Below are 16,582 nucleotides of genomic sequence, written 5' to 3' on the forward strand. Positions count from 1 at the left end.
TTGCTTGTTGAAGATGTGGTTCATGCAGGACTGAAAAGTGGCTGGAGCATTGGTTAATCCAAACGGCATGACCAAGAACTCATAATGTCCATAATGGCAACGAAAGGCCGTCTTTTCCACATCTTGATCCCTCATACGGATCTGATGGTAGACGGAGCGGAGATCAATCTTGGAGAAATAGATTGCGCCATGTAGTTCGTCCAAAATCTCATCGATCCTGGGAATGGGGTACCTATTCTTGATAGTCTTCTTGTTTAGAGCACGATAGTCGACACACATTCTGAGAGTTCCGTCCTTCTTCACTAGAACCACCGAGGATGCAAAGGGGCTAGAACTGGGTCGGATCCATCCTTTATCTAGGAGCTCCTGGATCGTTTTCTCTATCTCATCTTTGAACTTCTTTGGGTGGCGATAGGGTGTGGTGATAACGGGTTTTGCCCCTTCCTCCAATTCGATGGTGTGCTTGAACCCTCGGTGTGGGGGTATACCAGGTGGAATGTCAGAGAAGACCAAACTATGCCCATCCAGAACTGACTGAAGTACCTCATCCTGGTAGTAAGTCGGTTGCCCTTTCACAGGATTTGTTGAGATCAAGCAATGTGTTGCCCCGACTACTTCATCATGTCTGAAGATGGCTTCCATTCTTTTGGCGGAAATCTCCCTCGGGCCGCCATTCAACATTCCCCTGAGAACCACCTTCCTGTCGTCCACCTCGAATGAGAATTCCATCCTTTTGAAGCTCTGTGTGTACTGGTCCAGGGTCTCCATGCATTGAATGCCCAATATGACATCCGTATCATCCAGATCCACAACAAAGAAATCATTGGTCACCGTGTAATTTCCCATGATGATGCTCAGCTGCGGAACTAGGTGGGTGCATGATAGGAGATTGCCTCCTGCCACTTTGACATCGAACCCTTCATGCTCCTTTGTGCACAAACCCTTCCGGCTGACGAGTGACGAGTTTATGAAGTTGAGTGAGGCCCCACTGTTGAGCATAACCAGAACTCGTTGCCCTTGGAGTGTACCACGTACTCTAAATACACTGCACCTTGGGGTACCCACCAGTGTGGCAATGACGCCCCCCCTTCGTACCAATGTGGAGATTCTCTCCGCCAAGCCGGTTTCCTCGGCAGATTCTTCCCTTGAGGGTTTGCTTTCTTCATGCTCCTCTTCTCCATCGGACATCACTTCAATATAGTGAATCTTTCCTTTGCCCAAACATTGGTGTCCTGGTTCCCATGGTTCCTTGCAGGTGAAACAAAGCTTCTTCCTTCTGAGTTCCTGTCTTGTGGCTTCATCGAGTGATGACCCCTTCGGATAGGGTTTATTATCCCTTTCCCTCGGAACGAAAGGTGGTTTGGTAAGTGCAAAACTTCTGGCAGAGGAAGATGTTGCCATGTTACGGGCCTTTTTTATTGCTTCTGTGAGTGTGCTGGGGTTGAACCCTTTCACCCAACCTTTCAGTGGTTCCATCAATCTGTCCATGAACAAGACCACCAATCTCCGCTTTGAGATGTCAGTTACCAACACGGATAGTCTCTGGAATTCTGTGATGTAGCTGTCCACAGATCCCGACTGCTTTAGTTGCGCCAACTCCTTAAAATTGAGTTTTGGATCCTTCCCGTCAAATCAATCTATGAGCTTCTCTGTGAATTCGACGTAGGAAGTTATCTGGTCATGGCCAAGAGTGACCATTCCATGATGCCACCATTCATGCACAACCCCTTCCAAGTGGAGTGCTGCAAACTTGATAGCTTCATCTTCAGACATCGGGTTGAGTTGGAAGTAAGTGTCTACTTTTTGAACCCAAGCTCGTGCCGGCCCCATCAAAGGATGACAGGTTGATCTTGCCAACCTTCCGCTTGATGTCATTGTTATAGTGTCCATAATGGCTCCGACTTCTGCTGCCCGAGTATTTTATCCGAAGGTCCACATAATCCTTGAAGGAGATGTCCCCCTTGAGATTGGCATCCCTCCAATCTTGGCTCAACTGTGCTTGCATCTCCTGAAAGGTGGGCTCTTGCTCCCCCCTCGGTGCTTTTGATTTTTGAGGAAAAGTCAGCATCAGCGGCTGTGAACGCGAACGTTGGACGTTTAACCTTCCGTGACCGAATCATCGCCCTGTCCATTCTGTTCTCCATTCGTTTTTCCCAAGGCCAATTGTCATAAGGTTTCCTCCATGATTTGTTGTCATTGCTCTCCTCTGGTTAGGGTGTCATTGAGCTGAGCTTGGCTTTTGGTTAGCTCCCTTAATAGTGCCATGACTTCTCTTGTAGGGTCCTGTGGTTCCCCCATTCGATTGGTTGAACGGTACCTCCTTCTGGTGTACACTTGCATCCACTACCCGACAGGCTGGCAAGATCACAAGCTCTGATACCACTATAATGTTCCCTGACCGCACTAGCAAGGGAGGCAAACGTATGGTGGGGTTGGAGCAGGGTCGTACGGTGGTGTGGCTGTACGGTAGGGTCAAGGAGGTTGTACGGTGGCGCAACAGGCTGCATGGTAGTGCAGGGGTAGGCCGTACGGTAGCACTAAGAAGGCCGTACGGTGGTGTAGGATAGGCCGTACGGTGGTGTAGGGCTGGCCGTACGGTGGTGCAGAGCAGGCTGTGCGGTGGTGCAGAAGGTGTATGGTGAAGGCCGTACGGTGATGAGGATTGGATAAAGATGCCGAGGTTTGGTGAACTGCAGCGGTTGTGTGGTGGGTTTCCAGAGTAACGGGTTCGGAATATTATGAGTTCCCCTTATGCATGTAAATCCAAATTAACAGATACGCAACTGGAGAAAGTAAGCAATGATATATTTTAAGATTTGCCAGATCTGGAACAAATACAAAGGCAGGATAGGGTGAGAGGTGAATCCCACCGAAACTGCAAGTACCAAATAGGGAGGGTCTTTCACCTCAGAAATGGCAGTAACCAGAACTCCAACAGGAATTCGCACAAGAGAAAATAAATATCAAAATTCGCATACCTACAGCAATGACTAACTCGACCATATATATGGGCTCCGGGAAAACTTCCCGAAGGGTTACAAGCGGGCCGACACGACCAACCGAAACTTGCCAAAACTAAATAGAAAGGGCCCGACAGATTTGTTATTAAATTTGGGGCCTTACAATAAAGTAATTAGATTTATTATTTAGTTATATTGGGGACATCACATAGAGACTGTATGACTTGGCAGCAGAACAAGTCTGAGAATACTTTTCTTGCAAGTTTACGTCAGCCATTAGCTATTCCTGAGTAGAAGTGAGGGAGTATATCTATGGATTTTATTATAGGTCTTCTAAAGGTCCAAGGCAAAGATTGCATATATGTGGCTATTGATAGATTGACTAAGTATGCATGTTTCTTTGCTATTTCATCTTATTATAAGGCACCTTAGGTTTAGATTTATTCTTTAGAGAGGTGTTTAGACTTCATGGACTTCCAAAGAACAATGTTAGTGATTGAGATAGTAGGTTTCTAAGTGTGTTTTGGTAGGATCTATTCAGATTAGTTGGTATTGAGTTAACTTTTAGCACTAGCTAAAGGTCATTGTTATCTAACCTTTCATCCTTGATAAAATCAATAAAATGGGAGGAATCTTTGATGTAGGACTCTGATTTGCCTACAAGAGGGGAAATAAGTTCAGCAAGGTAAGAAGCCAACTTGTAAGTGGGAGAGCTTATGTTGTCCATGATGGACATTAATGGAATCCCATCTTTGTAGATTTTGGGAACACCATAGATGCAGGTTGTCACTTCTTTCGAAGGCAATGATCACTTCTTGGTTTCAATATCAAAGGAGGAAGAGGACAAAGCAGATTTAACTTTTTTAACAATCTTGGAGCAAGGGTTGTGAGATAATGATTCATAGCTGCTAGCATTAGAGAGAAGATCCAACATTTTGGAAACGTAGTTAGGCCTGTTCATAATGACCGTGACATTCCCTTTGTCAGCTTTGGCGATGATAAGATTTTATAGCTCATTAAATTGTTGAAGGCTTTGAGCTCAGATTTGGGAATGTTACACTTCGGTGGTTTAGCATGTCTTAGAGCCACAACACAATTCTGACTGGCTTCTTCAGCAATGTCAACGGATAGAGATTGAATCATATTTTCAATCTCTATGAGGAAATGCACGTGAGAATGGTGTGGGGAGAAATAGCGCAGTTAAGACCTCTTCTTAAAAAATTAAACGAAAAGGGATCCAAGACAGCATCAGACAAGTTGACCACAAGTTTACTATCCCAATCTTGAACAGAGAGAGAACGTTGGGCACCAGGTTGGCCCAGATATGACCTCGAGATTTGGCATGGAGAAAGGGACTCACGAGCCAACAAGGGAGGGATGGTGGGAGAATTGGAACGATAAGGGTCCCCAGGAAGCTAAGAGATGGGGTCAGCTTAAAGTGGAGGACTGGCTGCAATGGTTAGGGAAGGTGACACAGTAATCGAGAGGGAGGATGCACTCATCAAAGAAGGGGAGAAGGTATGGGAACATTCAGAAGTAGAAGATGAGAGAGGTCGATGATTTGACAAGGAAACAACTCGAGGTCTGCTGCAATCCCTACAGATGTCACCGCAATTAATATGATTAGTCGAAAGGAAATGTTGACAGCTGTGAAATGTACGTGGGGAAGAGCCGTTTGCAGGTGAATGTTGACCTTCTCGAGTCTAAAAGGTAACAAGTTGGCTTCTTACCTTTCTGTCATGTCCCATCCTTGATCATCATATTCTTTTTTTAATCAAAGAATATAACCTAAATATATCAATTAAAATATTGTTAATTGTTTATTTATTAATTTAATATTTAATTTGAATATTCATTATGTTCAATTGAAATAAATGTAGCAATCACTTCTATTTAATTAATATTTTATTATTATTAATTAATTAATATTTATTTATTATGGTATTCATGAAATGTTTTGATGAAATTAATAATATAAAAAAAAAGGTCCCATGTAAAGGCAGCAACTTCTTGGAAAAGTCAACCCCTTTTTGAGTAGTGGTGACTCTTCCTTGAGTCATCACCCTCCCTTACTTCTATAAAGCATCGAGAGGGAGGATAGGAAAGGGGGGAAGGAAAAAGGAAGAGAAAAAAAACAAAACATCGAAGAAATAGGAGCAAAAGGACACAGAGAAGATTAAGGAATTCTGCCACGGGAAAATGATCTGAAGACTCGTACAAGGTTCGAGGAGAATAAAAGGAGGGGACCACATTAGAGGGAGATACACACAGAAGACAGGTTGCCTTGGGAAGGTATTCAAACTGCCATGAAGGTAACTCTTTGCATATACTGTAAGGGAGGCAGCAGGTATGCACCAATACACTATATAATCACAGCATCATGTTAATAACTTTAGTCATAGTCACAGTACATCTGTATATTCACAGATTTATGATAATACTTCAATCATATTCACAGTATCTATGTGTAATCCAGCATTATGAAAATAATGTTAATCCACTTCACAGTACTACTGTATATTCACAGCACTATGATAATAATTTTAATCAGCTTCATAGAATCTCGGCAAATTAATATAGATACAACATGATAATAAATGAAACTGAGTATACTCTGAACACAGGGAACAACTAATGGGAACTATAAGAATATAGATAGAGACTAATTATAATCCATCAAAATATTAATCATAAAGTAATAAATCTCTGCACTCTCAATCTTATTTGAATGAATGGAATATCAGCAAACTATACATTCACAGTGTGTGTGTGTATATATATATATATATTTATGTATGTATGTATGCATGCTAAATAGAGCAATTAACTTTAATGCACATAGGTAGGCAATTGTGAATCTCTTCACGAGTAGAAGGTTAACTTGGTCAAACCTATCATGACTCACTTTTAGGCTCACACTATGTTTGATAATAAATAAATAAATTGTAAGAGAAATGTTTAGCAATCCTAGCAATAGCATTAGATTCATTCATATTTATTCATGTATTTATGCAATTGTACTTCTCATATGGTGTTTGCAGAATTTAAGTTTACAGCATGATAAAGAAATCAATGAATGTAAGTCTTTTCTCTGCCCTAATGTAATAAATTTGTGAAACTGGATTTCATTTAAAAGTAGATTTAGAAGGAGACATTACACTTCCTAAACTTATTTCCCCTCTTGTAGAAAAATCGGAGTCCTACATCAAAGATCCTCCCATTTTATTGATTTATCAAGGATAAAAGGTTAGAGAACAATGACTTTTCGTTAGCTTTGATGTGGTCTCTCTTTTCACCAAGGTTCCCATTCCAGATTCCATTGAAATTGTCAGGAGAAAATCTAATGACAAAGTAGCCTCCCTTGTTGAGCTTTGCCTCAGATCCACTTTTTTCTCTTTTCAAGATGTCATATACGAGCAAGTGGACGGTGTTGCCATGGGCTCCCCTCTTTCCCCTGTCATTGCTAACCTTTACATGGAACACTTTGAAGAAGTTGCTCTCTTATCCTTCCATCTCAAACCAAGGTGGTGGAAACGATATGTAGATTACACCAATTTTTGTTGGCCATATGGCCTTGAGAAGTTAGAAGAATTCCATGCCCACTACATTTCCTTCACCAAGGAGCTTGAATCTGGTAGCCAACTCTTTTTTTTTTAAGCAAGTTCTGCCTAGGGGCCAGTACCCATTATATTTCCAAGAGGAAAAACTTTACAAAGGGTGAAGGAGATGCCCCTCCTTATACTAACATCCATAAGGGATCAGTTATAAAGATACTTGATCCCATTACCTATGACCACCAGCCTATCTCCTACTCCTTCTGGAAAGAGATCATCATCTTCCTGAAAGAAAGCTGCAAACCTATCCATACTGTTTTCCTTCATTATGCCAGCCTTGAAAATGGACCAAGCCTTATGCATCTTCTTCTTTTTCCCAACTGACTACAGATTGAAATATCCCATCATACACCCATCTGCGGGAGGTAGCCAACTCTCTTTCCTTGACATTCTTCTTTATTGTAAAATATTAATGCCCTAGTTCCTTTGTTATATATATATATATATATATATATATGTATGTTCTTATTTTAATTTTTGGTTTCCCTTCTTGTTTAGGTCACTTGTTCTTTTTATCTTTTGTTAATGATGATTAATCATCATTAACTTGGTTTATTAATCTTGTTCATTTTTTTGTTTATTAATCTTTTCTATTTCTTATTTTTCATGTTTTTTCTATTTTTATTAATTAGTATTTATTGGTTGTCTTTCTTTTACCTTCTTTAATTTTAACATATTAGTTCTTTTGTTATCTATACATATACATACACTAAGTCACCGCGTTCGAATTTGAGTTTGAGTTCGGCAACAATAAATAAAATTTGACATTAAATTCACCTTATATAAATTTATTTTTTATTTTTTAAAGTAAGAATAAACCTAATAAATTATCAAATTAATTTAAGTACTATTTTTGGAAAGAACAAATATCTTAAATTTGAATTTAATATAATTAAATATTTTAAAAATTTAGAATAAATAACAAAATATTTAATCTTTTTGTTGACTTAAAAGTCAATATTTAAATTAAAAATTCAAACTTCAGAAATTCTATTTTAAAATTTTTATAGAATAAAAAAGCAAAACAAAAAAACCCAAAGACAAAGCATTTGTAAATTTAAATTTATAGAATATCAATAAAAACGTTAAAAAAAGTTTAGGCGCTTTCAGATTTAACCCCCTAAAATTTTGAACCCCTCTGCACTTCCACGCTGAAAAACAAACAAATCAGAATTGTTTAAGTGCAAAGTCCCTAGTCTTGATAAGCACAGACAGTCGAAAAATAAGTGGTAGAAGTACAGGGAAGGGGTTTCTTATTATGGATTTTCTTGGAGAACCTACAACGCCATTGAAAGCTCACAAGTTCAAGTCACTGAAGCTCCCAAAGGTTTAGTCGGAAGAGGCGTTTCCACAGGATCCCTTTGGAGTTCACTACGACATTCTGGAAAACGGGCTGCACTATTATGTGAGGAAGAATGCTAAGCCAAGCATGCGTGCTGCCCTTGCCCTTGGCGTAAAGGTCGGCTGGAGTCGCAGCCAGCTTGAGGCCACGTCAGACTTGCTCATCGTCGCATCCAACGGAAACCTGTTCGCACATATTTAAAGTAAAATGACATCGCTTCTGTAGATTACCCAACAAGGAGCTCGGCGAGACTTGAGCTGCCCTTTTCACTTCTAAGAAAAACCCTAGAAAAAAAGCACGCCTACAGAAAATAAAATTAGTAAAAATCAGCACATATTTTTACGCGAATTTGTTCGCAAATTTTGACCCTTTTTTTTTTATCGGCGGGTTTCAAACTTCATGTTACAAGTTGGACTTAGTATGTATATATATATATATACATACATATACATATACATATACATATATATATATATGTTCTTATTTTAATTTTTGGTTTCCTTTCTTGTTTAGTCTACTTCTTGTTCTTTTTCTTTTTTAGTTGGTTATTTCTCTTTCTTTTGGATTTTTTTCTTTTAGACTTTCTTGTTTTCTGAGTCTTCGTGCTTCTCTCACTCGTCTCATGCCCCTTTATTTATATTGGGTCTCTAACTTTACATATTTTATAATTCCTTTGGCTTTCTTCATTTTGATGATGGAATACGGAGTGTGATCCAAAACATTAATGCAAAAATATTGAACACAATTGAATCCAAAACTAAAAGCAATATTCTCTTAATTTTATAGATTGAGGAAATCTCTTATCACTGGTAAAATATTACAATTTATCCTTCAGAAGTCATATCTCTTGCATGACAAAAGATGTAAATATAGACTACTAAAAAAATGCCAACTCTTCAAAAAGGTTCCTGCATAAAAAATAGACTGCTAAAAACAACCTAGTCATAAATAGGCTCCATTAAAAATAACAAATCCTAAAATATACTCTTTTCTCTCTGAAAATGATGATGACTAAAATTAGTGTTTATTTTTAATGTGGACTGAAATAAGACTTCTAGATAGGTGGCTCTAGATGATTTTGATTTGACTATGATTTCCATTTTTTAATGAAGTTTGGTAAAAGCTTTTAATGAAGCTCTGAAATTCTTTGAGATTTCCAAAAAATAAAATAAAAAATTATTCAATGAACCTTAGTGACTCGCATCACTTTAAAACCCCCATTTATTTTTAAGTTTTCTTTTCTGATTGCTGGCAGCTACTACTTGGATTTTATCCCTGCCTTTTTAAACATTTCAATTTTGATTTAAAAAATAATTTCTTATCTTCTATTTTTTCATAGTTTTTGACAATAATAACAATGTTAAAAAAATGAATAAAAAAGTAATATTATTAAAAATTAATATTTTAAAACAACAATTTTGTTAAAACTATTAACGAATAATCAATAATAAATTATCAATCATTAATTAGTATTAAAAATGAAAATCAATGGATAAATTACAAATACTTGCAAATTTGCAATTCAACATTTTGTACTTTAAAGTTTAACTACATGACCTACTACTTAGCTAGAAATTGACCATTTCAGACTCTGACAAATAATTTAACACACACAAATGACGAATTGACAATGAAGTTTCATGTAACACAATGAAGTTTTGGATTGGGTACAACAATCTTGTGGCAAACATAGAAAATCTTTTACCAGCAGCTCTTTTTTACCTCTTCTTACCAGTCTCAAAAGTTTGAGCCATAAAATACTCTTGTTAATCTCACGTCATTGCTGATATTTGCACACTTGAAGTTGGTGTGATTTTTTCCCTCATAGCCCTTATTGTATCTTTTCTCAATACTTCAATATAATTTTTACTTATCCAGAAAGAAAACTACTTATATCAGTATTTTTTTCTTCTTATAGTTAAGAAGAAACTCAATGACACAATATATAGAAATAGAATAGGATTTTCATCACGTAGAAGTGCTTATGAAGACATATGAAGCTTCGGACTTTAGAGGTTAATAGCTACCAAATATAATAATCTAGAGAGTCAATCAAAGAAGCTACTTGGGAATTCACTATATTTGTTACAGAAGTTGCCCTCATCAAGGACAATAACCTAGATTATCACCACAATGAAGAAAGAAGTTACAGGCCAGGTATGTACAAGCAGCCATCCAAAACAAAGAAAAGAATTCACATTTAGTTAAAATTTCAAGATGTTTTCAAGTTCAACCATGATAATGAGTAGTTGAAGTTTCTGTCTTAGCCACATCCAAGTTCAGCTAGGCTGTTCATAATGTGATTATTTAATTTGCCTATAAGTAACAATTTGCAGTTTTGAGTGCAATTAAAATTGGAAATAAAAATAATAAAACAAAATATAATTCATTTGAGCACTGACACACCTTTATCAGCTTGAGTAAATTGAGGCGAACTATGGCATCCTGATGATCGAGTCTGGCTATCAACAATGGTGTCAATCCATTAGTGGCTAGTTCTGTATTTATATGAGTAGACTTTCTGCGCAAAATAATGAACTATTAGAACTTGGAATATTCCTCAATCAAATAAGCAAACCCTGAAACCAATTACAATTCAAATAAAAAAAATTAAGAAAAAAGAGAATGCGTACATGATAATCTTAAGAAATGGCTCCAGAATATGTACAAAGGATTGTTCACTGCAGCGCTGAAAGAAACTGACCAGCTTCTGCACTGCTTCTCTCTTGAGGAATGCTTGTTCCACCTTTCGATGTTCATTGTCATATGCTAGGCACACTGTGAGAGAATCAAAAGCTGGAACTGCCCATGCCTCATCATCCAACAAGCTTAAATAGACACTCAGTGCATCATGAACCCTTAGTTTCTCCCTCGCTGAGCGAGATGCATGAGCCATGTCGCAGAGCAAAGGCAAGGCAACCTGCTTTAAAGGACAATCTGTAATAATAAAATGCATCAGATGTGGAATTATACCATTTTCGGCTGCTTGCTCCTGTCTCCTCTTGTTTATCTTGCACAGGTTGTATAATGTGTTGAGTACCTTGATTATTGAATCCATCAGAATGTGAGATTAGAGACAAAATGCCTATATAATTTAAATGTTTGCACTTTGCAGTACAATAAGGTAATTATGCACCAAAAAGAATTATGAGGACCACAATTGTCCAGTCAATATGGATGATTAAAAAGATGTTTTTATTTTTTAATGTTCTCATCAGGTCATATTTATACCAAATTAAATAATTAGGTTGCAAATGACGACATTCTCTCTAGAGTGTGACCTACCGTCATATCCAGGTAAGGGAGGATAATTTATAATGCATCTACAATGACTATAGTTTTATATAATTCAGATTACCTCAACATGAATTTGAGAAACAAGTGACCCATCATGCTGCTCAAGGAAAGGAATAAGATGATTCATCGCATCTGCATGCTGTAGATGTTCTAAAGAATTTGGATCAGTTGATAGCTTATTAATGCATTTCAATATCTGCAAGACATATAGCACTAGTTGCAATTAATTATTTGCAAATAGAAAGCTGATACACAAATATCATTAAGACAATATTTTGGGTACTTTCACATACATACCTTGACTAGAATAGAAGGCTCAAGCTTGTTAAGCATCTGGAAAAGACGAACCAATAGGCTTATGTTACTCATAAATGATTTAACTACTGTACCTGCTTGTGAAAATTCAAGCAAAAGACCAGCAACCTTCCCCAGGTATTCTCTGGTCCTGTCAGTACTCAAAGACATCTGTGAAAGTGAACCTGAGGATGTTACACTCCCAGGTATTGCATTTAAAATTCCAGATCCAGAGAGTAATCCTGATGCTGACTGTGAAATAAGTCCAGATGTAGAAGCAACTGCCTTTGGTAATGATTTTGAGTTGAATTCAATGGCCTCTCTTTGTTTACCATCATCTGAAACATTTTATAAAATTGTGAATATTTTTTTAACCATAGTTACCAGGAAACTGAGACTAGTACCATTATGTCATTTGTTAAAATTCTGGGAGACAGGTATTTGGACACGACAAATATAAAAAACTATTTAAATGTTAAAATTTGGGGGTGGGGGGTTGGGAACAATGGCTGCACAACTTCAAATTATGTAAAATGCTTAAAAATACAAAGTTAACATTTTAAAGTAATGAAAGCAAAGATTAATTATATTGATTTTTGATAATGATCATCATGACACCAACGGTCAAATTTTAAACCATAATCATCTAGAGGCAGTAAATGAGAATCAGGATTGGAATCCCATAATTTAAAAACATGGTACGTTGGGTACTCAGAGATGACAATAGCTTTAATCAACTGATAAAATTTAGTGCATGTAGACATCTTAATCCTTTTTCTTGTTTCTCTTCTTACCCAGTAACTCTTTTGGGGTTTGAGAAAACCTTCTGCTAGATAAAAGGTCATATGTTTTCTTGTAAAGACAGAAAATAAAAGTCCTAGTGTATTTCTTTCATTCTTTAAGCTCTTGCCAACAAAGTATCAGCACTTGAGGAAAATAACCAATGCAATTTATATAATATATATTAAAAAACTTATATGGGAATTTTCCCAATTTTCAAGGGAAAATTCGAAGAGAAGTACAGAGACATGAAAAAATTTCATTTGAAGTCTCTTGACATTTGGAGACAACCCCATATGTGTCTCTGATATGGGCATGTGTTTCTGATACAGGAGACAAGTTACAAGGTTCAGCGGTCAGGGTACAAGTCCAACTAACTATGATTTTTGACTTTTGATCATGTCAGATACAAAATAGATAACAATGAAAAATTCAAGCCAATATACTGATATGCCATGATTTGCTATAGAAATGGAAACAGATGCTAACAAACTGATGTGGATGTGATAAGCCAGAACATAGAATATAAAATCTTGTGAACAAATGTTATGCCACCGTATGCTAAATTGATTTCAGGATGATAAGGGATTCTTATCAAGATAATTTAATCAGAATATGGATGCCAGATCTTATAATCTGTATTCAAAATGCATGCGGCAGTGAACAATATCAATAAGGAAGAAATGCTAATTTGCATAAAGTGAGGTGTACAGTCATCTTTCACTCCAACTTTAATCGTTTGCCTATATAGTGGCTACTAACAAGCATTCATTATCACATGCAAATTAAACAGAAAGATCGTGCACTTAAATCAATGCAGAACCATTTTTTGTTCTCTGTGGAGACTTGAATCTAATTTGCAATACAAGACTATGACATTTAATAAAATACATTATGTATACTGATTCCAAGGACTTGATAAATCCATTTTCATTCCACAGAGACGGTCTATGCCACTTGTTAACGAATTAACACTGTTTATGAGACGTGAATGAAATTCCAAATTCAACCCCTGATAAATCAACAGATTAGGTCCATTTGAAGCCACGATCTGTTGAAGATACGATTCATCTGTAATATTAATGTATGGGCATTGTTAATAATAAATATACATCACTCCAACTAGAAGTCTAGCTGATACATATAGAAGTTTCTCTGACTATTTTCTAGCAACCTGTCCTCCATGTAGTATATATAGGAATGCACCAAATAGGAGAAAATGTGTTATTACACAATTAGTTTGTTTTCATGAAGAAATATAATGAAGAAAATAGTCTTATGTCTAAAAAAGCATAAGATAGACTTTTCACAGTAATGGCTTTAGTGTAGCATAGACCAAGGAAGCCCAAAAAGCCAAACTCACATGTACAAATCAGGAATTTTACAGGCTACAACAAAATGAAGTTTGTAAACAATTATTTAATCTATCTGCTGCTAGATTTATATAAATATAGACATTGGCTAATTGGTGATAGCCAAAAGCAACAAATTGATACATTGAAAACCAAAAACTTATAAGTATATGTACACCACCGCTTACCTGCAGATGATTCCATTAGCAAGTCTGATTTTCCATTTGTCTTTCTTCCACTGTTAGAATGATGTGGCAGGGGTATGCTATTTTCAGGTCTCTCCAGTCCCCCAGAAAGATAACGAATATACTCAAATGGACCAGTTATAGGCCTATTGGGTGGTTCCTTTTCCAATGCTGCTAAGAGAGGTTGCGCTTGCCCATTCTGATTGAATGGCAAGTTTAAAGTATTATCTACTCCACTTGGAGCATGAGAATGAAATTGTGTTAATTGCTTTGCATTTTGATCATTAGATTCATGATGCTCAAAATTGAACTGTTTTTGCTCCTTTGGCATGAGTACAGACTGTTCTTTATTCCCCATGGAGTTATCTATGCTTTGAGAAGATGCAGGCTCTGATGAATTAGAAAGCATAACAGGTTCAGATTTTCCCGCAAGAGAATGTATCTTCCCAGTTTGCCCAAGACTATAGTGGGCATCTTCTTGGCTTGCGGAGGACTTCTGCAGTTGTAAATTTGATTTCATTGAAGATGCTTCAGCTTCTGATGACTCAAACTGAAGATTAGTTTGGCCAGACTGAACTTTTGAAGGATTAAGCTGGCTAGATTGTGGACGGTTGATTTTAGTATGCCCAAATGAAGGGAGGGAAGACTCAATAAGATCTGAGTATGCTCCCTGCTTAGCTTTACCTGTCATACTAACAGCTAAGCCACTTCCAGCTACAGAATCAAGCCGACTCGCTTCATTCAAGCTATGAAGCGTATTGACCAATCTGAATAAGACACCATTCTTAGCAAATATCTGACAGAATTCATTTACAGGAGTAGAACTATGTAGCTTAAAAACCTGCCAAATGCAATCAATTGCCAAATATACAATATCCCTGCACCAAAAGTTCATAAATAAAAAGATTATTTTGTTATAAAAATTAATTGGAATAATTCAATTATCCTTCTGTCACAAAAAAGTGAACTTTCCTAGAGTATAATTCAGCTGTAATGATAATTTCTCTTTTAAAACTTCTCTCTCTATCTTCATAAAAGTTCGCACCTGTATTTTGTAAAATCATGCTCTAAGAATCCCACCAATACTGGCAGACCGTTGCATGCAATAAACATTTGAAGTGTCAAAGAACTGTCCTTGAAAATACAAAAGGATATATCAGTCACAACTTTACCCAAAAGGTAAACACAAAATAAATTGTCTTACTACCAAAATCCAATGGATGCACATAGTAGCAAACCTTGTTAGACACAGTTGTTGTACAGAATAAGCTGCTTGCATACGCATTTCTTTTGAGTGACCAGGTCCTGCAAGATTCATAATAACTGGAATCTACACAGATTTCAAGCAGATGAGCATCAACTATAGACATATATGCATGGCAAACTGTAGCAACTGAACCTACAAAAATACTCGAACTGCCCATTCGAGAACAAAATACACTCACAAAACCAATGAGGCATGCATTCACTTGTAATGGGGAATTATCTCTTATAAGCATGTTCACAACCTGCAGCACTGGATATGTAACCTGCAAACAAAAGCGTCCCTAGAACCTTTATCATTTATGTATTTGATCTGGCAAGACAAAAGATTCATGCATATACAATATGAAATAATTGCTGCTTAAAACTTTTCCCATGTTCAATGAACACTGACAATACCAAATCAAGGTAGATGCTATATTTGATGTTCGTGGGAAAAATCAATATGTAAACATCACTTTTATGCAGGAAGCAAGGTCACATGGCATGTTTAATAGAGTTGAAATGGTGAGTCTCTCATATAGGAGAAAAAGGAGAAAATAGTTATGATGTATTGAAAAGTGTATTGAAGATGTTATATAGTTATTTCCCAAAGCATCTGGCATCCTCACAGGCAAAGACTAGAAAACTCCAAATGTATAGCATCTAATGATCTAAAGCCAGTAATTAGCTATCAAATAGATATATTTTTCTTACTCAAGTGTTGCCACACCATTTTCCAGATCTAACTAAAAACCATAAAAAAGATCTATTACCACAATGCTGAAGAAATAGAATCGAGAGTGTAAAGGAAAAAAATATTTAAAGGGTTCTGTAAAAGAAATGTAAGTTAATAATCCCCTTGAGAATTGCTAGAACTTTCATAGTTTGAGGTGCAGTCAGTGGCCACTGGACGAAAGAAAATAACTCCTACTATTCACATGTTCATACAATAAATGAACAGAAGATGTCTCAAAACTTATATACAGTATGTTTTGGGTGTTGATTAAATAATTAATAGTTTCTTCATGTAGAATAGAAACTGGCCAAACTATATATTATTTTAAAATTTAAGAATACAATAATATAGTTGTCACCGATTCTTATGCACCATTTTGAAAGATAATTTAAAAGGAGAGCAGCATTACTTACAAGATTGTTTTTTAGTTCAAACATTTCCATTAGAGGCATTACCCCATGTTGTCTCACAAAAATAGATTTCTGGTCAGGGTAATCTTGAAATATTGCAAGAAGCTTCTGGCATGCTAGTACAATCTTCTCTTCTGACTCCATTGGCTTCAGCATACTAACCAGTTTGCTGACCTCTATAGCCTGTCAAATAACAAATGATTAAAGAAATTGAAACGAGACACTAAAATCAAACACATCCTCTATTTAAGCAATTGATCATAGTCACATCATAAGGAGATTCCAGCTATAAAAGCAGTCCAGAAAAAAAAGAATTCAAACATCTCTATGTCATTATTTAAGGATACATGTGGCCAATATGAAATAC

At 36.6% G+C, this 16,582-nt stretch overlaps 1 protein-coding gene across 5 annotated transcripts in view; it reads right to left on the bottom strand.

Annotated features, from left to right (window-relative positions):
- LOC131039328 (MAP3K epsilon protein kinase 1) overlaps positions 1–16,582 on the bottom strand; it is a 354,450-nt gene that overhangs the window by 59,018 nt on the left and 278,850 nt on the right. For 4 of the 5 annotated variants that reach the window (XM_057972037.2, XM_057972038.2, XM_057972040.2 and 1 more), the window contains 9 exons: positions 16,219–16,398; positions 15,270–15,353; positions 15,063–15,154; positions 14,870–14,953; positions 13,828–14,702; positions 11,511–11,845; positions 11,275–11,409; positions 10,550–10,956; positions 10,323–10,437 (listed from right to left, as the gene is read on the bottom strand). In XM_057972037.2, the coding sequence (XP_057828020.2) occupies positions 10,323–10,437; positions 10,550–10,956; positions 11,275–11,409; positions 11,511–11,845; positions 13,828–14,702; positions 14,870–14,953; positions 15,063–15,154; positions 15,270–15,353; positions 16,219–16,398 (2,307 nt within the window). The remainder of the gene's footprint in view (positions 1–10,322; positions 10,438–10,549; positions 10,957–11,274; positions 11,410–11,510; positions 11,846–13,827; positions 14,703–14,869; positions 14,954–15,062; positions 15,155–15,269; positions 15,354–16,218; positions 16,399–16,582) is intronic. The other variant, XM_057972039.2, reaches the window with a different exon arrangement.

Source organism: Cryptomeria japonica, chromosome 9, assembly GCF_030272615.1.
Source record: "Cryptomeria japonica chromosome 9, Sugi_1.0, whole genome shotgun sequence".
NCBI classification, from domain to species: domain Eukaryota; kingdom Viridiplantae; phylum Streptophyta; class Pinopsida; order Cupressales; family Cupressaceae; genus Cryptomeria; species Cryptomeria japonica.